At 37.7% G+C, this 17887-nt stretch overlaps 3 protein-coding genes across 4 annotated transcripts in view; 1 reads left to right on the forward strand and 2 right to left on the reverse strand.

Moving 5' to 3' along the window:
• Window positions 1–6226, reverse strand: part of itsn2a (intersectin 2a) — a 43619-nt gene extending 37393 nt beyond the window's left edge. Inside the window, exons 1-2 of one of the 2 annotated variants that reach the window (XM_068341771.1) lie at window positions 6150–6226; window positions 4628–4704 (exon numbers count right to left, since the gene is read on the reverse strand). The gene's annotated coding sequence lies outside the window, so the exon portion shown is untranslated. Of the gene's footprint in view, window positions 1–3318; window positions 3467–4627; window positions 4705–6149 lie in introns of those variants that run through there. The other variant, XM_068341772.1, reaches the window with a different exon arrangement.
• A 1452-nt stretch (window positions 6227–7678) lies between these two features.
• Window positions 7679–13944, reverse strand: ddx1 (DEAD (Asp-Glu-Ala-Asp) box helicase 1). Its single transcript, XM_068342154.1, has 26 exons — window positions 13904–13944; window positions 13742–13793; window positions 13537–13600; window positions 13427–13456; window positions 13238–13334; window positions 13000–13047; window positions 12746–12829; window positions 12491–12574; window positions 12324–12400; window positions 12161–12233; window positions 11969–12045; window positions 11764–11878; window positions 11318–11456; window positions 11100–11160; window positions 10853–10951; window positions 10627–10716; window positions 10223–10411; window positions 10083–10134; window positions 9809–9955; window positions 9601–9692; window positions 9450–9522; window positions 9250–9322; window positions 9113–9155; window positions 8937–9032; window positions 8428–8548; window positions 7679–8198 (listed from the first exon to the last, which is right to left on the reverse strand). The coding sequence occupies exons 1-26, from the start codon at window positions 13917–13919 to the stop codon at window positions 8068–8070; spliced, it is 2223 nt and encodes a 740-aa protein (XP_068198255.1). The 5' UTR covers window positions 13920–13944; the 3' UTR covers window positions 7679–8067.
• A 269-nt stretch (window positions 13945–14213) lies between these two features.
• nbas (NBAS subunit of NRZ tethering complex) overlaps window positions 14214–17887 on the forward strand; it is a 152015-nt gene continuing 148341 nt past the window's right edge. Inside the window, exons 1-3 of the mRNA XM_068342764.1 lie at window positions 14214–14322; window positions 14741–14792; window positions 15042–15075. Coding sequence (XP_068198865.1) covers window positions 14230–14322; window positions 14741–14792; window positions 15042–15075 — 179 coding nt within the window. The 5' untranslated portion in view covers window positions 14214–14229. The remainder of the gene's footprint in view (window positions 14323–14740; window positions 14793–15041; window positions 15076–17887) is intronic.

Here is a 17887-nt window from a genome sequence, read left to right on the forward strand (position 1 = left end):
TTCTTCTGGATCCATATCAAAATCATCAGGTCCATATCTTGGAGGTTGTACTTGGTCTTTCCCAATGCAAAGACCTTTTTCATCAAGCAGACCTGATGGGTCCTTATCTGAATTTACACCTGGCAGACTACATGACACATAATTAAAGGAGATGGAATTTTCATAACCACTCAGACCCATCGATCTGGATTCTCTTGTGAAATCTGAGTTTAGAGAAAAAAGTTTTGGGTTTTCTATCAGGTCTTGACATTCGGTGTTTTCTGAATCTGTGACTTCATCTGATTCTAGATCAGACTCTCCTAAAGGACAGGTATAGTCATTTTCTGTTCTGATTTTTACTTCTTCAATGCAAAGCTCAAGTGATACATTTTTTCGAGTCTGTATTTTGCCTTCATCTTGACAAAGGCTTCTTTTGTCAAGATGATATCCAAATGGTGGGATAACATTTGAGTTTATAGTCGTTGAACAGGATGAGATGTCAGTAGAACTAAGGAAAGGTGTACAATTGGCCTCATCACTTGATTCTGAATTGCTATCAATATCCAGAGTTAAGTTTACACTATTCTCAATTTGATTCTCTTCTTCCAACATTTCTGAAGTCTGGGAATCATAGATAAATGGTAATTTGAAGACTTTGTCTACTCCGTCTAATTGTTTCCATTGTTTGACAATTGTTTGGATTTCGGATGCAGTAGCTAGGGAAAATTCCCAGCGCCTATAATGTTGTGAGCTAAGATCAAAGTTACAGTCAAGAATATCAAAGACAGTGCGTGGATAATAGTGACCCACTTTTTGAGTGGCATATTTATGTATCTCAAACACCACAGCTCTGGTCAACAGGTTTAAGTCAAGTTTTTCTTTCTCTCCTGATTTTGCTGTCACATCTAGGTCCAAGCCTATTTCTGTGCAAATAGGATAACTTGATTTAACTGTACTCATAATACTAGGCAATGTAGCTTTTTCCTGCTTCCTCTGCAGTGCCAGTTTTCTCTTTTTAATTATTTCCTTCATCTCATTTCTCTGCATGGAAGGTGCTTCTTTCAATCTACTGCCATGCACAGGAAGTTTGCGAGAAACTGGTCGAATCACAAAAACTTCATTGAACCAGGCTACCCCTCCATCTTTTACAGCTGTTGCCTTGCGGAACATCTGTGCAAGATCTACATCTTGGCTCTTCTTACCAATATTGAAGTTATGTTCAAGGAGAGTATGAATGATCTTACTTTTTGTTCCACACAATTTTTTTGCAAAACTAACCACCTCATTCATGATCCCAAGTGTCAAAACATGTGGGTCAAGTTGAACTTTTGTGTAGTTTTTGTCCACACACAAGTTCAAACCTATTGCTTTGCAAAGTGGGTAACTGTCCATTATTCTGTCCTCCATCGTTGGGACAGTAGATAATGGATTTGCTGCCGGCTTTAGGACTGTGCAGTTCGCATCTATGGAGACTGTGTCAGCCATATTACTTGGATAAGGATGATGTATTTGGTTCATATCAAATGTATCCTGATGAAGCTTATTTCGTTCTTGATAGCATTTTGGGCAATATGCAGTTGTGTCATAAATAGGGTCCAGTGTGTAAGTCACATCAGGAAGGTCAAAAACCATGTTCATTCGCAGAGCACTGGACTTTTTATGATAATTCATTACTCTAAGTTTCTGCATAGTTTGATGTGCAAAGGCACTGCGAGACAGCTCATTTTTCAAATTAAGTTTAAAATTGTACTCCAGTATTTCTGTGACAAAATCTTTTCTGGCCGACAGCATTGCTGTGGCAAAAGTGTTTAATTCAACCATGATGCCATTGGTCAGCAAATTGGGATTGAGGTTTTGTTTTATACCAGATCCTACATTGAAATCTACACCTACCTTTTTACATCTGGAGTATGAATAAAGTGGACAGTGCTCTTCATGAGGCATGGAAAGGATTCGCTGAATATGATTCGCCCTAAATTTCCACAGTTTTAGATTGAACTCATTTTTGGATGCGATGTCTGTGGAACCGCCTCCACTTTGGTCCATGTTTATTGCCTGGGGTGAACCAGTTCTACAAGAATCTACATCGTGGTTGTTTTGGCAATCTGTTTTTTCTATTGTTGCAATATTATGTGTGGTGAACTTTCTTTTATTGCAGGCTTTTACACAGCGTGACAGATTCTTTTGCTCCATTGCAGCAGGAATTTGTGCAAGAATATTTCTGGCAGGTTCAGAATCTTCACCTGGCAAATGAAGATCAAAGTTGTGTCTGAGTATATCAAGACAAATCTGCTCAAACGTTCCACACAGCTTTTCTGCAAAGTTCATAATTTCCATTACTGCAGCATTGGTCAATTTGCTGATCGCCAGTTTTTTGTTAGGTTGGTTATTTTTCACGTGGAGCTTCAGACCTATTTTATTGCAAGATGTATAAAGATCCACACTCTCTTTTAGTTCTTTAGTTTCAGCACGTAAATAAGGAGGATGCGCATGATCAGCATGGTCCTTCACTATTTCTGATATGTTACTGAGTTCAGGAATGACACACCCCACATTCTGATTTCCCACATTTGATGATGGATTGGGATCAGTCAGTTCAAATACATCATCTGAGAATTTGACAACATTGTGACAACTGCTCAACTGTCTTATTCTATTCATAATTTTGCATGCAAAAATATTCCTGTGGTGTTTACTCCGCAGGCCAAGGTCAAAGTTATACTCAAGAATCTCCATGATGAAATCCTGATGGGATGAGTTCATTGCTAAGGCAAATTTAGCAATCTTCAGAAAAACGCAATCTGTCAAAGCATCAACACTGATGTTTTGCTTTGGCCCAAATCCAATATTGAATTCAAGAAGAAATCTCCTGAACCATTTGAATCGACTAAACTCTTTGTTTAGTGCAGGAAGGATTTGTTCAACACGGTTAGCTCGTAACTTCCACAAGTTCTCTGTTCCTGTTTCCTCTTCTTCCATGTCACATTCATGAGGTGTATTTTGCTGAATTTGGTATTGCTCTTTACCACAACTAACTCCATTATCATCTATTTCAAATGAAATGTTTGAGGTGAGAGTTTGGCAAACTTGACGAAGTGTTACTTGTTATGAAGAATGGAACACCAAACATTTGACAACTTGATTCTGATTTTCTTGAGATGTTGGAGTTTGTTTGTTTTTGATCCAAATGGTCAGTATTAGATGAATGTGTGACATGGTCTGAATAAGGATCAGGCGTTGCTTGAACGCCTGCATAGTTTTGGTGATTCTCTGTTTTTTCTCTGGTAGAGAACTGAGTGAGCTGAGATACTGTCTGTCTGTCAGTGTGTACAGACTGACCTGTTCTGGATCTCTTGGCTCTTAAATCAGACATTATTGAACCCTCAGGTCTTTTGCAGGGGCTTGTCTTGAAAGAAAATGCTTCCTTCTTAAACTCTGGAGCTGTTTTGGTCCCACGGGTAAGGTGCTTTCTCCTTTTCAACAAGTGTAATACCTGAAACCAAACACGTTTTTTTACTTCTCCATCAGTGAGATCAAGCTGAAAGTTATGTTCCAAGACATCAAGAATAATCTGGCTGTAGGACGCAGTCAGCTCTTTTGTGAAGTCGACCAGTTCTAGCATCACACCTGCAGTCAACAAACCCGGATCTAAACTTTGTTTTGCCTCAAAGCCAAGGTTCAGTCCAATTTCTTGACAATAAGGGAACAAAGTCAGAAAAAGATCTTCTTTCAGCTCTTTTGTTGATGGTTCCCTTGACTGTTCATCCATCTTCTCTGGGTGACCTTCTATCTTTTTAAATTCTTTTGATGTTTGTGAATATTTGAATTCACCTCCATGTTTTCCATCATTGTCAGTTGTACGCTCTGAGGATGCCTGTTGTCCGTGACTGCTTCTGCTGGTGAATTCTGATGTGTCAAAGAGCGAAAAAACTTCATAGTCATCTACGGGAGGGTTTCTCAACAAGTCTTTAACTTTGTGTAGAATGTGACCAGTAAAATCAGCCCGCTGTTGCTCATTTTCCAATCTAAGATTGAAATTGTTCTCCAGAATGTCTGTAATAAAATGTTTTTCTCCCTTGTTTACTGTTTTAGCAAAATCACACACCTCAAGTATTACACCATTGGTTACTAACTGTAAGTCAAGTTTTTTCTGTGTCTTTGCTTCTACATTAAAATCCAGGCCTGCTTTACTGCTGTGATGGAATGGTTCTGGACATCCTGAATGTTTTCTTACATGCAGAATGCGCCACTGCCATACTAAGTTAGCATCCATCTTTGTTTTGCAGGAAACTGTGTTGTCCATCTTCAGTGATCTTCCACTTTGTCTCCTTCAACTTCCTTTCCTAAATTTAGTTTTGAAGAGGAAAAAAGTGACACACGCTATATGCTCTACACACACTACATGATCTAAAAGTACAAATTACATACTGTTTATTAAATGAAAAAAAAAAACATTAACATCGTGTCATTCTTTCTCACTCTCCTCCTATATTCTTCACATTTGTGGGAATTTGTTGCTTGTCGCTGCTTAGCTGTAAACCAGTTTTTGGAATAACAGAAAAACAGTCTTGACTTTGGGTCACTGACTATTCATATGAAGACAACAAAAATGATTAAAATTGCTAATAAAGTAATTACAGCTTCTTACCTTGTTTAACACGATTGAGGTTAGGTAACAGTTCCTGGCCCAAATTCTTGATGGGATGGTGCTGTTTCAGTGCAGCCCTGAATGAAACAATACTTGGATGTCAAACCAGAAAGTTTTATAATAAAATGAACAAGCTAAAAGCACGTAAACTGATTTTTCACCAAACAATTGCATTAACTTCCACTTCCACATTAACATTATTAGTGCCATCATTTATTATCATGGATGATAAAGCAAAGGGTAGTGACCAAATGCTTCTGGTGGAAGTATTCACATTTTGTGACTGCAGAAAAGCAAAGGAAGGTGTATGGACGCCTTTGTATCTGTATTTCTCTGCTCTTGTGAATAGGATCAAAATGCAAACACACACACACACACACACACACACACACACACACACACACACACACAAACATCTGCACACACCCCCACAGTCACACATGCAGTAAACAGACTCTTAACTGTATAATCGAGAACGACTTAACTTGAAACCACATGTACTGGTATTTTATTTTATTTTTATTACTATACATTGTTTTTAAGTCCTGTAATTTTTTCTGGTAAGTCTTAGGGAATAGTACTTTCGTATTGAGAGTAGTAATGGCATTTGAATGACCTCAAATGGCGATTACAGCTTCAAATGTAATATATTACAACTTTTGTACAATTCAGCTAACATACAACCTCTTGGGACCAATTGTTTGTTGTTGGGTATATACAGTACCTGTATTTATTTTTTACATTCATTACATATTATTTTTCACTTTATTATTAATATTATTACGGTTGCTGTTGTTATTATGTGCATGTAAAAAAAAACACTTAAAAGTGTATTCACAATAAAAATGCATGCTGATTAATATTTTCATATAGATCAATGTCTCTATAGTCTAAATTTGACAAGTAGTTCTTTCAATTCCAGCAACAGGAGATATGCCATAAGACAACAACAACAATCATTACACACAGTAGGCATATAAGAAAAGAGACATTTCATTAATGGTTCCAGGGCCCCTGCAGAACAAGGTGTTTGTGATCATTCAAACCTTAACAACTGAGATGGGTGACTCCAAATCTACATCTAATTTAGGGTGTCATAAGATCTGAGGTCAGCATTGAACTCCATCAGTACCACCTTACATGAATATGAGTTTTATCATCAGAATTTTAGGGATGCAGTTTTTTGATCTGCAGGCTCAGCCATTAGATACCTTCACCTCCTTTTCTCAACATGTCACCCTATAACGTTACAAAACACCAACTTTCCGTTATGGGACTGAGCAGATACAATTTAAGTTATGCTACAATTTCAAAACTCTAATATAAGACTTTAATGTTGGCATATATTTCAGATATGGAAACATATCTGCCGTTGTTTGGGCGCACAGCACACAGCCCAAAAGAGGGAGTGAGCTCAACCATGGAAAAAAAGCACAAACGATGAAATAGTAAAATCAGCCTACGACACACGAGTATATGTACCTAATGTGGACTGAAAAATTACAGAAAGACTTCTTCTTACTTGGCAAGACCACGCATGTTTTCCAAAATAATGTCTTTATATAAAATCAAGGCTGTAAATCTCTCAAATGCAGAAAAGACGATGCGACGCCCTCACAGGAAATGTCGACTGAGTTCTGAGCGGGAAGATTTCAAAATAAAAGCCTGCGCCAATTGATGTACCAGTGGTCCTCGCTACTGTATTACTAAGTAGCAAACGATTGCATGGTAACTTTGTCTGAAGTCAGTAGGTCCAAGGCTATTTCTGTGCAAATGGGATCACTCATATTCTGACGTGGTAATATGGCTCTTTCCCACGTGCTTTGCAGTGCAAGCTTTTCTTTATGATTACAGTAATTTATTATTGATTTATTATTTTATTTTAAATTACTTCATTTCACTTGCATACACGACAGACTGCCTTCTAACTTTTTTTTTTTAACTGCCCGGTTAGTCTGTGAGTAACGGGGTGAAATACAAAAACTTCATTTAACCAGGCTACCCCTCCATCGTTCAGTTCTTTTGAACATATGTACAAGATCTACATTTTGCTCACCAATGTTGAAGTTGTGTTCAAGGAGAGTATGAATGAACTTACTTTTTGTTCCACAAAAATGGCAAACTTATATTCACTACTTTCATGATCCGGAATACCAACAAATGTTGATCAAGCTTTTTTTTTTTCCCAAACCAATTTTCTTGTAAAGGGAGTAAAGTACATTATTGTCTTTATTGTTGAAAAGGTTGATGATCTGTTTGTACTGTGAGCTTTGTATCAACAGGGACTGTGTCAGTCATAGCAAATTCCTCTTGATGAAACCATGACTTCAGTCTTGATAGTATTTAGGATAGTATGTACATTTATCATTTGTAGTTTTTAGTATAAATTTCAAGTCAGGGAGTTGTACTGATATATAAAATACTGTAATGTCAAAATGTGTTTATTTTGACTGTCCCAGTCTTTTGACTAGGACATTGGACAGCACTGATTCCCTGGGTTTTTTGAAGGGACTTGACTAGAGGATAAAAGGCTCATCTTGAATCTGTTCCTTCTTTTCAGCAAGTGTGATACATGACACCAAACCTGAAGTTTATCTTTGAGATTAAAGTCAAGATTTTGCTCTAACACACCCAGAATAACCTGTCTGCAGGATGCAGTCAGCGCTTTTGTGAAGTGGACTAGTTCCAACATCACACCTTTCAACAAACCTGGATCTGGACTTTTTTGGTCCCAGCAATTAGGTTCAGACCCATTTGTTGGTATGAATCTGTGAGAACATCTTTCAGTTATTTTGTATACTGTACTCCCCAATCCAGTCTGATTTTATAGCTGTCACAGAATGAGTTATGGCTCTGCCATAAATGTATTCTTACTATAAATCAATCGTATATGCATCCGACTGCACATTTGTTAACAAAAAAACAAAAACAAAATGGTCACTGGATTTAACTGAAATTGTGTCCACACGTTTGGGGAAATCTCTCCTCATGTTCCACTGAATCAAGACTAGAGGTCTATTCCACTAGTGAAAACAGAAACACAACTTAAGCAGACTGCTAGTTTATTTCAAAAAAGACCCACTTAAATACACTGAATTGCAAACCAAATCTTTCACAGGGAAACTAAATTATTGTCATATCAATGTGTCTGTGTAGGTTCTGTCATATCAGTGGATTCCTTCAAAACAAAGAAGTTCAAAGTGTAAACTAAAAATATTATAGTTGATGTACTTACACAGATATGTGTCTGGTTATTCTCTGTAAGCAGACTATACATAAACTTGGCATATCCATTGAAATGCTCTAATTTCAACAGCTTTAAATAAACATTTCATGCACTTCATTTATTATTAATTTCAATTCTCCAGTTCATGAGGAAAAAAACATTATCTGTATTGTGTAGCAGTGGCACCTATAATAGGATGGTAGTTTAGCTGTTTTCAATAGGCTTTGAAAAGCTGGTTAGGCAAGTATCCCAGATGGAGGAAGGAACTCTGGGCTTCTCTCTCCAGGTTTGCCAGCTCATGGACTGTTGGAGCCAGAACGTCCACATGACCCTTGTAGTTACCACCTAGAAGAGAACAGCAGGTTTGATTATTAAGCTTAATGAAAAGCAGTGAATTTTTGTGTTCAGCAAAGATACAAAACAATCTAGGCTACAGGTGTCTTATAATTTTCCAATTGTAATTAAGCTAGATATTTCAGCACAAGAGGTTACTATTATTTTAATTAGTACTACTAGTGTTAATAGAATTGGACAAAATATTGTTGCAAGGGATGATTCGTTTTAAAATAAATACCTCCCAATGCCCTCCGTTGGCCATAGCTGACTTTTCCATCAAATTCATCCACAGGAATCTTGATGTCCGGCTCACACTGGGTGATGGTGCATTTTAAATGCTCCTCAATGTCTGACAGGAGCTGTGATCAGATGAAAGACGTAAATGACACAAAGTGTTTGGGATTTCATTGCCTCCAAAATGAAGCAAACTTTACTGCTGGTTCTGGTTTCATCATGAACACATGAAAATTCACAGTACACACCTCCAAACCAAAAGGTGCCATTTTGCCAGGACGACCAATTAAATAGCTGCTTATTGGATTGCTTAAACTTGAAAGTCACTTGGATGGTGAATAATCTGTAAGCCTTTAAATTAATTATAATAATAATAATAATTATTATTATTATTATTTAAACCTCATGACCTGCTGTCAGCAGCAATCGTGTGATTTTATATGCTTATAAAATCACTGTCCTCTGAATATGGTACATAAATTGAGTTGAGAAAGTCTTCTAGGCCTCATTTACCTCTTTCTCATTGTACCAAATGGTGCAACCTCCATCCTCCTTCAGTCGGGTGTTGTAACAGCCTCTACCTCGATTTGGACAAACGTGGTACCAAACCTGCACATGAGGAAAGATTTACATCCATCGACTTTAAACATGCATAACTAACATTCAGAGTGCACATTGAACCATCCTACCTTCTCCTTCTCCATAGCTACCAAGGAGATGGCCAGCCCCATTCTGTAAGATGAAGTCCATTTAGTGAATATTTTGGATATAATGAATATGACTTTAATAAAATTACATGATTCTTTAAAGGAAAACATCTGCTCACCTCTCAGCTCTTCCAACTCTACCGATACGATGGACGTAGTTCTGCTTCTCATCCGGCAGGGTGACATTAATCACTGCAGCAAAATAAAAGTAAAAAAAAGAAAAGAAAAGATGTCTTGTGGAATCTGTGCTCCAACAAATCAGAGCTTTTTTGTCCGAAATGCACAGTAATGTTTTATATTAAAAATTTAATATCTGTACCATAAGGAACTCCGTGGATGTCGATTCCTCTAGCAGCTACATCTGTGCAAATCAACAGCCTCACTTCTTTTCTCTGAGAACAAATTAGAAATCTTAAAACAATGACCGACTGGATGCTGTTAACAAAGTTACCAAGTTTTCACATTAATACCTTGAAGCGCTCCAAGTTATTCTTTCGTTCATTGGGCTTACGGTCACCATGGAGACAAACGCAGGAGAGCTGATGGTTTTTACTGTCTGGACCTAAAAGAAAGAGAAGTTTCATAAGTACGTGTGCACAAAAGGGAATGTTTCCACTTTAAAGATTCACTCCTATGAGTGTTTACAAGAAAACTCGCTGTAGTGCTGACACTCCCTACCTCCTCCTTGCTGGATAAAGTACTGTTCCATGTTGTCACAGTCAATCTTGGTGCGACAAAAGATTATAGCCTGGTCCATCTTGTGTTCTTTGATGGCTCTCACTGTGTACTCGCCTTTCAGCAACTTAATGGCTTCTGACCACATTTCTAAAATGCAAGAGAACATTTGAGAACATTCCCAAATCAGAACTAACCAGAAAATTAACGTGATGTTCACTGAAAGAGCTCAACTAATTCATCAAATTAGGATAACATTAAATGGTTCAAAGTGTACCGGAAGAATTAGTTCCTGGTCTGGTGTTATCTTTGGTGTGGACTTCGTCAGTCTATTCAAAGCAATAAAATAAAGAAAATTCTTGAGAAAAATCAAAGAGACAAGAAAATAATGCAGTTAGTCGTCAAGATGAAACTGACTTGAATGTGTTTCTTGCCCAGATGTTCCCAGAGACGATCGCTTTTAGGGTTAACAGGTACAACCACATGGTGGACAGTTTCGGGGACAGAGTCCTCCCCTTTCAGGTCCACCCAAGTGGGAAAGTGCATGATGCGCTCAGACAGCTTCTTTACGTCGAATGAATGCAGCGTAGCTGAGCAAACAATCACCTAGGAAAGAGAATTCAACAAATGAGCATCAAGCAATACCTGTAGATCAAGCACAATGAAATACTAATACCGGACTTATGTGAAACCTAGAAAGAAAATGCACAAATCTGTTTTCAAGAACTATAACTAGCTGTCGTTAATGCTGCAGCAATAACATGAACCATGCAGCGTCCTACTTTCTCTGCTAAATGGTGAGTACCAGAGGGCATTGTCACCTGCAGTCTTTTGCCATCAGAGGTGACCTGAGGGATTTGGTGGTGGATCCTGTTGATAAAGTCTGTGTAACCTGCAGATAGCAAGCCATCCTGAGAGATATGGATCACAGACAAAAGAATAAGTGACCACAGAGAGTACCATGTTGTGCAAGTAATCCAATAAATGAAAGAAATTTGTTCTTAGAAACAAGTAAGATTTATTAAAACACGCTCTGCGTTTTCGTACACATTCATCCAGGACCAAAAAGCGAACTTGGGACAGACTGAGCTTCCCAGTGGATATGAGGTCATCCAGTCTGCCGGGTGTTCCCACAACAATATCAATCTAATTGAGACAACACAAAAAAATAGAATAATGGACAAGCAGAAGAACAATGTACAGGGAGACACAAATATAAAAATTTAACTATTTCAAAACCTGTTTAATAATAAACTTGATTTAAAAAAAATTGGAGACTTTCTATGAGACGTACCCCCTGTTCCAGAGCGGCTAGTTGCTCTTTGGCAGCCACACCTCCAATGACCAGCAATTCCCTAAAACACAAGAATTATAATCAAACTCTGGCTCCATCTATTGGTGGAAGACCAGAAGTGGATTTTTTCCAAAAAGAACAAAGGCCCGTCCTCAGCTAATGTCCTGCCTTTCATGTATGAGACAAACAATGTCAGACACATTTCTGTATAGACATACCTGAGTTTGGGGTTTTCCACATATTTCCTGAATTGTTTGACATTGTTGAGGGTTTGTTCAGCTAATTCTTTAGATGGTTCAATGATCAGAGCTTTTGGTGCGTTTGATGAGGCCTTTGATTGACTCACTTTGGCGCTGCCTACATGATGAGAAAGCAGAAAGTCATTAAGGACTGACACATATGACAGGGTGCTTTTCTAGTCCTGTATCAATGGTGTAATCAACATGGGCATTACTGGTAATCTATCCCTAATTACAGTACTTGTTTTAAATTGTGCAATAGAGTAAGGTTTTATTGTAAGAGAAAGTAACACATAACTTTGTCTAAACATCAAATTATCTCAGGGTTTCTACAAGTGTCATTTATGTCACAATCACATTTGAATGTTTCTGTGTATTTCAAAATATTTTCTTGCTAAACCTAAAATATTGTTGGTTTCAATCACCTGTTTGAGAAGATTTGACTGTGTGAGCCTCTGCTGCCTTGTCCAGGCCAACAAACCCACTCTTTGGGGTATGTTTAAATTCTTCTCCTCCAAAGTTGAACTTCAGCTCTGCATTCTGTCAAATGGAAAACAAGAAGGGGGATTTAATTGTTTTTTTAATCTGGAACATGTTTACTTTCTTACTACCTTCATGTTGATGTCATACCTTAAGCACACAGGAGGTAAAGAAGGGCTGATTCTTCACATGCTGAGGGATGTCAAATGCCACACCCAGGTCATTACCTGCAAAAAAGAAATTGAGAGAAAGTGGCAAAAAACATGATTAACCTTGTTATTTACCATTGATACCAAATGATCATCAAGACCATAAGAAGAATGGTAACAACTGAGACAGAACCATTTTTAGAGAAAGAAATTTGGCCCTTGTCTAGATCCAGGTAGCATCCGATAGTGTCATGCATGGTAAACTCCTGCGAAAGGAAAACAACAAATAAACATGTTGAAATTATTCTCACAATTGTTTATATGTGTAACTAACATGCTCAATCATTCACTGTCACCTCTCCATAACTGTCAAACTGCTTGTTGTTGGATTTCTTTCCAGTTCCACCAAAACCAAAACCATACTTGTCAGTTCCTTCAAGGAAAGAAAAAATAGAACGCGATTGAATTTCTGTTTTAGAGAGAATATTTATCTTAATATCTTAATGTTAATAGAACATGATACCCAAGTCCAGTGCAGCCTGACTGGTGGACCAGCCAACACGACACAGACCCTGGTCATGGCAGGTCACTTCATAATAATACTTCCCTGAATGTAAAAAAGGACAAGGAGAAAACAGAAATTAGTTGATAAAAGAATGAAGAAACTTTAATATCCATCAATCAATGATGTTTAGTTGGAAAATGTATGTTACTTTTAAAATATTATTTATTTAAATTTAAAGTAGTCTTAAAATGTATGCAACTGTCAAGCAAATACCTTTGGTGACCCCTTTCGTAGAGCGACAGCCATGCCACTCTTTAAACTCTCTGCTCTGACAGCACAAACCATCTGGACCAATTGCTGTGGATGGAAAAATTTAAAATGATAATGACGAGAGGGAACATAGAGCAAAAATTGGGGATATGTTTCACAATTAACATACTGTATTTCATTTCACTGAATTGAATAGATGAAATTGTTTTCAACATTGCGCTGGAATGTGGCATTATATACTCATGTTCCCATCTTACCAAAGGCTGTGCTGCGGTCATAAGGATTCATCTGCCAACTGTTAAAAACTGAGACAAAGAAATAAAAAAAAGCAGGATAAACATACAACTGAGTTTTATAATTTATTCTACTAACATGGACCCTAAATTAGAATATTGTCCTGGTTAGGTCTCTTAAACATAGAAATCTGTGCAGTATTATGACCATGCTTTATGCTTATCAACCAACCAAAGTAAACATTAAAATAAATGTTCTCACTAGCTCCTCCGGTCTTGACGGAGGCTCTGCCTTTCTTGCCCTCCTGCTGGTCCTTCAAGGTTTCATACACAATCTGGATGACTGGGATATTGAAAGCCTGAAGATGACAAATACCATGTTTAAGCTTGTCTTTCACGAAACTTGGTCGTTTGTTTGAATGCACACAATGTACATGAATCAAATACTTACACCTGTTTTGCCACTACCAGTTTCTGCCGCCTAGGGAACAAAAATGAGATGTAAAATCTGCCTTGTGTGGAAGCTTTACATCAAAGACAGAAACAACGAAGGTGTCTTACCATGAGCACATCTCCTCCTCCAAGAATAAGGGGAATGGATTCTGCCTGGATGTCAGTTGGGAGCCTGCAAAAAAAATGTTTGAAATAAAGTCAATAAAACCATTGATTGTTTTGTTAGGATTAACATGAACACGGAATGACGTTAAAGCATAGGCTCGATTTCATAATACTGATGTGGCAGTCAAATCTTTGCGGAGTAACTTACAACCAGTCCAGCTCTTCCACAGCCTGTGCAATTTCAGGCATAACCCCCATTTCTGTAAAAAAAACGAATTAGTATACTTACTTAGCTTTAAAAACCACTGCAGTAATAACGAATATAGCCAATATAGCGTTGGCGTTAGGTCGAAAACAATAAAATCCATACCAGAAAACGCTGCCATTGCTGTCACTCTGAGTGCAACTCGAACGGAAGTAACGTGTTCGGAATCATTAGTCCGGTGCAACCTGATTCTCCGACCGGTTTTGTTTCGTTGGTTCCGGGTAGTAACTCATTCATAAAAACAGTAAAATTGAACAACACACGTCCCTACATGAGAACACAATCGATATGCTATTATGTATCGTGGTATAGGAATACCTTTAATGAAATGGTATAATTTAAAAAATAAACAGACTTTCCAAACGCGGATCTCTGATGTATTTTGGCCCGTGGCGGTATCCGTAGACTTTTGACGGCTGGTCTAACTAAATATGGCAGAAGACAGTATAGTAGAGGGCGAAGATGAAAACATATTATACGATTTACTCGTCATTACTGAATGGCCACCAGAGACGGACACACAGGTTAGTCAGACTTGCTATTAAGATTATTTGTAGTGTAGTACAATTTATTAATTTCCACAAATACTGATCGAAAGTCAACTCTGATCAGCTGTGTGGGTCCTCCGCTCAAAGCCACGTAGCAGCTGTATGACACACTGCTGTCTTCATAATGGCATTTAAAATTTACATACACTGCAGCTTGGCTTTTTAATTGTACTCGCTAATACAATGAGCTCTTAAATTTCGTCGATAGGACAACGTACTTATTTTTATTTAGAGTTCCAAAGTATATGTCAACTGTCATTGCCTATACACTTATAAGTTTATCTTAGCAGCAAGTGAAAAACGTATCCATGACATATTAAGCTCTGACTATGAGGCCAATATTCTTCGCTGGGGAAAGAACTGATTGTCAAGCTGATCTTCCTGTCATTCACAGTTGCGAAGCAACAAGGAGCAGGACGCCTCACTGATCACAAAAGCAGTGACAGGTATGCTCAGGTCTTATATGTATGATTGAACTATACACGAAATCCTCTCCAGCTTCGGTAAAAATGCTTATAAAGGCTTTAGTGCTTTAGTTGTTACTGTTGAATTAGTTTAATTAATGCATTAATAAGAAACTAAATAAACACAAACAAAATAATACAAATAAGTTTCCTCTTGTTATTTGTTTTATGTGTCATCTTAAAAAAACACTGTTTCCATAATGTCCTGCAACTGTCATATATTTCTTACAGGGCCATTTCGATTCATCTTACATTACTTGTACAGGTAAGTTTGTTCTTTTTATGTTGATGAGTTAGGAGCAGATGCCCTGCTGTGCATGTTTTGCCAATATTTTGACAGCGTAATGGACTCATATGCAGAGGGAAGCAGCAATTGATCTCGGTTTAATATACAAACTAAATTTTACAAAGTTCTGAATGAATATCTGCAAACATGTGTTGGAATTTTGAGGGAATACATTTCTGTGTCACTGACTCAGGAAATCTCATGTAAAGAAGAGTAGTAATTTTCTTAAATATTCAATATAACATAAGATTAAGAGTAACATGATCTTAAAAAAATTAAAAGTCCCATTACTTTTAATTATAAATGGTTAGTATATGAATATCGAGATTTGAATTGTCTCAACATTACTTTCCATTTTTGACAGATACGTAACAGATTTAAGTCTTTTAATGTTGCATTGCAGCTCAAATTGAAATTAATAAATGAATGCATGCAGTAACATACCGTATTCCACAAAATTTGGTTTTTGAGGTAAATTTTACAATAAACTGTTCAGGGTGAAAGAGTGAGGGTGGAGTTCAGGTGAATAAGGCTGGTGGGTGGGTGGAAGAATATGACACACTTTATGAATATACACACACACAATATATATGGTATATATACAGTATATACAAAACTGACTATACAGTATGTATATACAGTGTATACTATTCACACACACACACACACACACACACACACACACACACACACACACACACACACACACACACACACACACACACACACACACACATGTAATATATTAATCTTTTAGATCTGTGTTTTGATCCAGATGCACATGTAGTTGGAACACCATGAAAGAAAAAATCTAAAATCTATTCTGACATTTTCAACTGACTTGTTGTAGCATGTACGTATACTGATTTAACAACGGGATTACAGCACCTGTATGGTTGGAATAATCAATACATCTGGTTTCTACACCTGTGAGATCATCTGAGACCAGCCAAACAGACAGCTGAGGCAACAGCTGGCAAAAAGCAATAGAGAGTTTTATCTGCATGGTCACCATCCTCACAGAGCTCATGAGGAAGTGTCCTCATGGACAAATCCTAGTTAGCACTGCACTGGGTTGATGACAAAATCTTATGAATGATCGGTATGCTGATGTCTGTGTTGTGGACAATGGCCCATGGTGGTGGTGGGGTTACAGTATACGCAGGTCTAAGCAACATAAGTGCGTTTTGTTGATGGTAACTTGAATGCACAGCAGTATTGTAACAATATCTTGAAGTCCATTGTCTTTCCAATCATTATGAACCATCACCTCATGTTGTAGTCCAGGATGGAAGGATCAGTATGCAATTCAGAGAAGCTGAAAACATTCTTACATGGCCATAGTTTTCTGTAGACGTGTCAACCAGTGAGAACCTTCAGGATTCTTTGAATCAGCATACTTTATGTGACAGTGTTCAGGCTTCTGCCCATGTCCAGCAACACCATGTGTCCATTGAAGAGGCAACAATCAATGTCCTAGTCAACTCTGTGTAGTAAATGTAATGTAAATGCAATCAACCTCTTTAATCCCAGTAACTGTTCACATCAGGTCAATCATACATTTGTCCGATTAGCATCATGATTTGCTATACCTGTCAGGTGAATGGATTTCCTATCCAGTGCAAATGCTCACTAACATTGTTTTTAGTGGATCCATGGATATGGGTTTAGGAGAGTATGCCTTTTGTGTGCATAGAAAAAATCAAATCTTACTTCCACTCATGTTGAAGTGAGATGTGTTGCATAAAAGCAACACATCTGGTCACACCATATATTGATTGCTCTTCAAAAAAAAAAAAAAGTTTCCGTACTTACTATAGTCATGTGACATTAATATTGCAGCACCAAATGGATTTTTCTTTTCAAAACATACACATAGAGAGGCCTTTTATTGTGAACAGCCCAACAGTCACCTGTGCAGTAATAATGTTGTTCAGTCAAATCAGTGATGAACCACAACTGTGAAGTGGAACAAAGGTTTCCTGGTGTTAAAGAGTGTTGGACACAGAAATCCATATAATTTGCCACATCTGTGGAGCTGTGTTGTGTGATAAAAGTGCCCACATGAGGGTGACCTTTTACTGTTCACACCTGGTCAATCATCCGTTTGTTCAGTCAGCATCATGATTTGGTATACTGTCGGGTGGATGGATTTCCTATTAAGTGCAAAAGCTCACTAACATCTTTTTTTAGCAGATCCATGGACATGGGTTTAGGAGAATAAGCCTTTTGTGTGCATGGAAAAAGTCATCTTTTACTTCCACCCATGAAAAATGATGATGATTATATGCATTTGTTATCAACACATCAGTGAAGAACTGCATATTGATAGAGACCCTACTGTACTAGACTGATCTGTACTGAACACACACGTCTGTGAGACACAGTGCTGCATTCCAGGCATGTACTTCTATGTTTCATGCAGTCTGAATCTGGAAACACTGACCTAGTTTGCCCTGCTCTGACTGCACAGTATAATTTGGAGCATGTGGATTTTTGTGGCCTGCAGTGGATTTTGTAATGCTTTAACATCAAGGTCTGCTTATCCTCTCTGCAGGTGGTTAGCTAGCATCATCGATAACCTTATTAAATATTTATGAACTCCTCTCACCACAGCTGGCTCTCGGATCTCAGACTCTGTCTTTATGTGGATGAGAATGGATCAGAGTTCTCATTATAAAAACAAACCTAAAAGCGTAGACCAACCGCCTCACATATGCTGTGTTATTTTTATTTGTTGTCAGGGGAAGAACAGCTATGGGTTGTTCTCCACTGAAAAATACAAAAATAT

The sequence above is a fragment of the Antennarius striatus genome, chromosome 19 (genome assembly GCF_040054535.1).
Source record: "Antennarius striatus isolate MH-2024 chromosome 19, ASM4005453v1, whole genome shotgun sequence".
Taxonomy (NCBI): Eukaryota; Metazoa; Chordata; class Actinopteri; order Lophiiformes; family Antennariidae; genus Antennarius; species Antennarius striatus.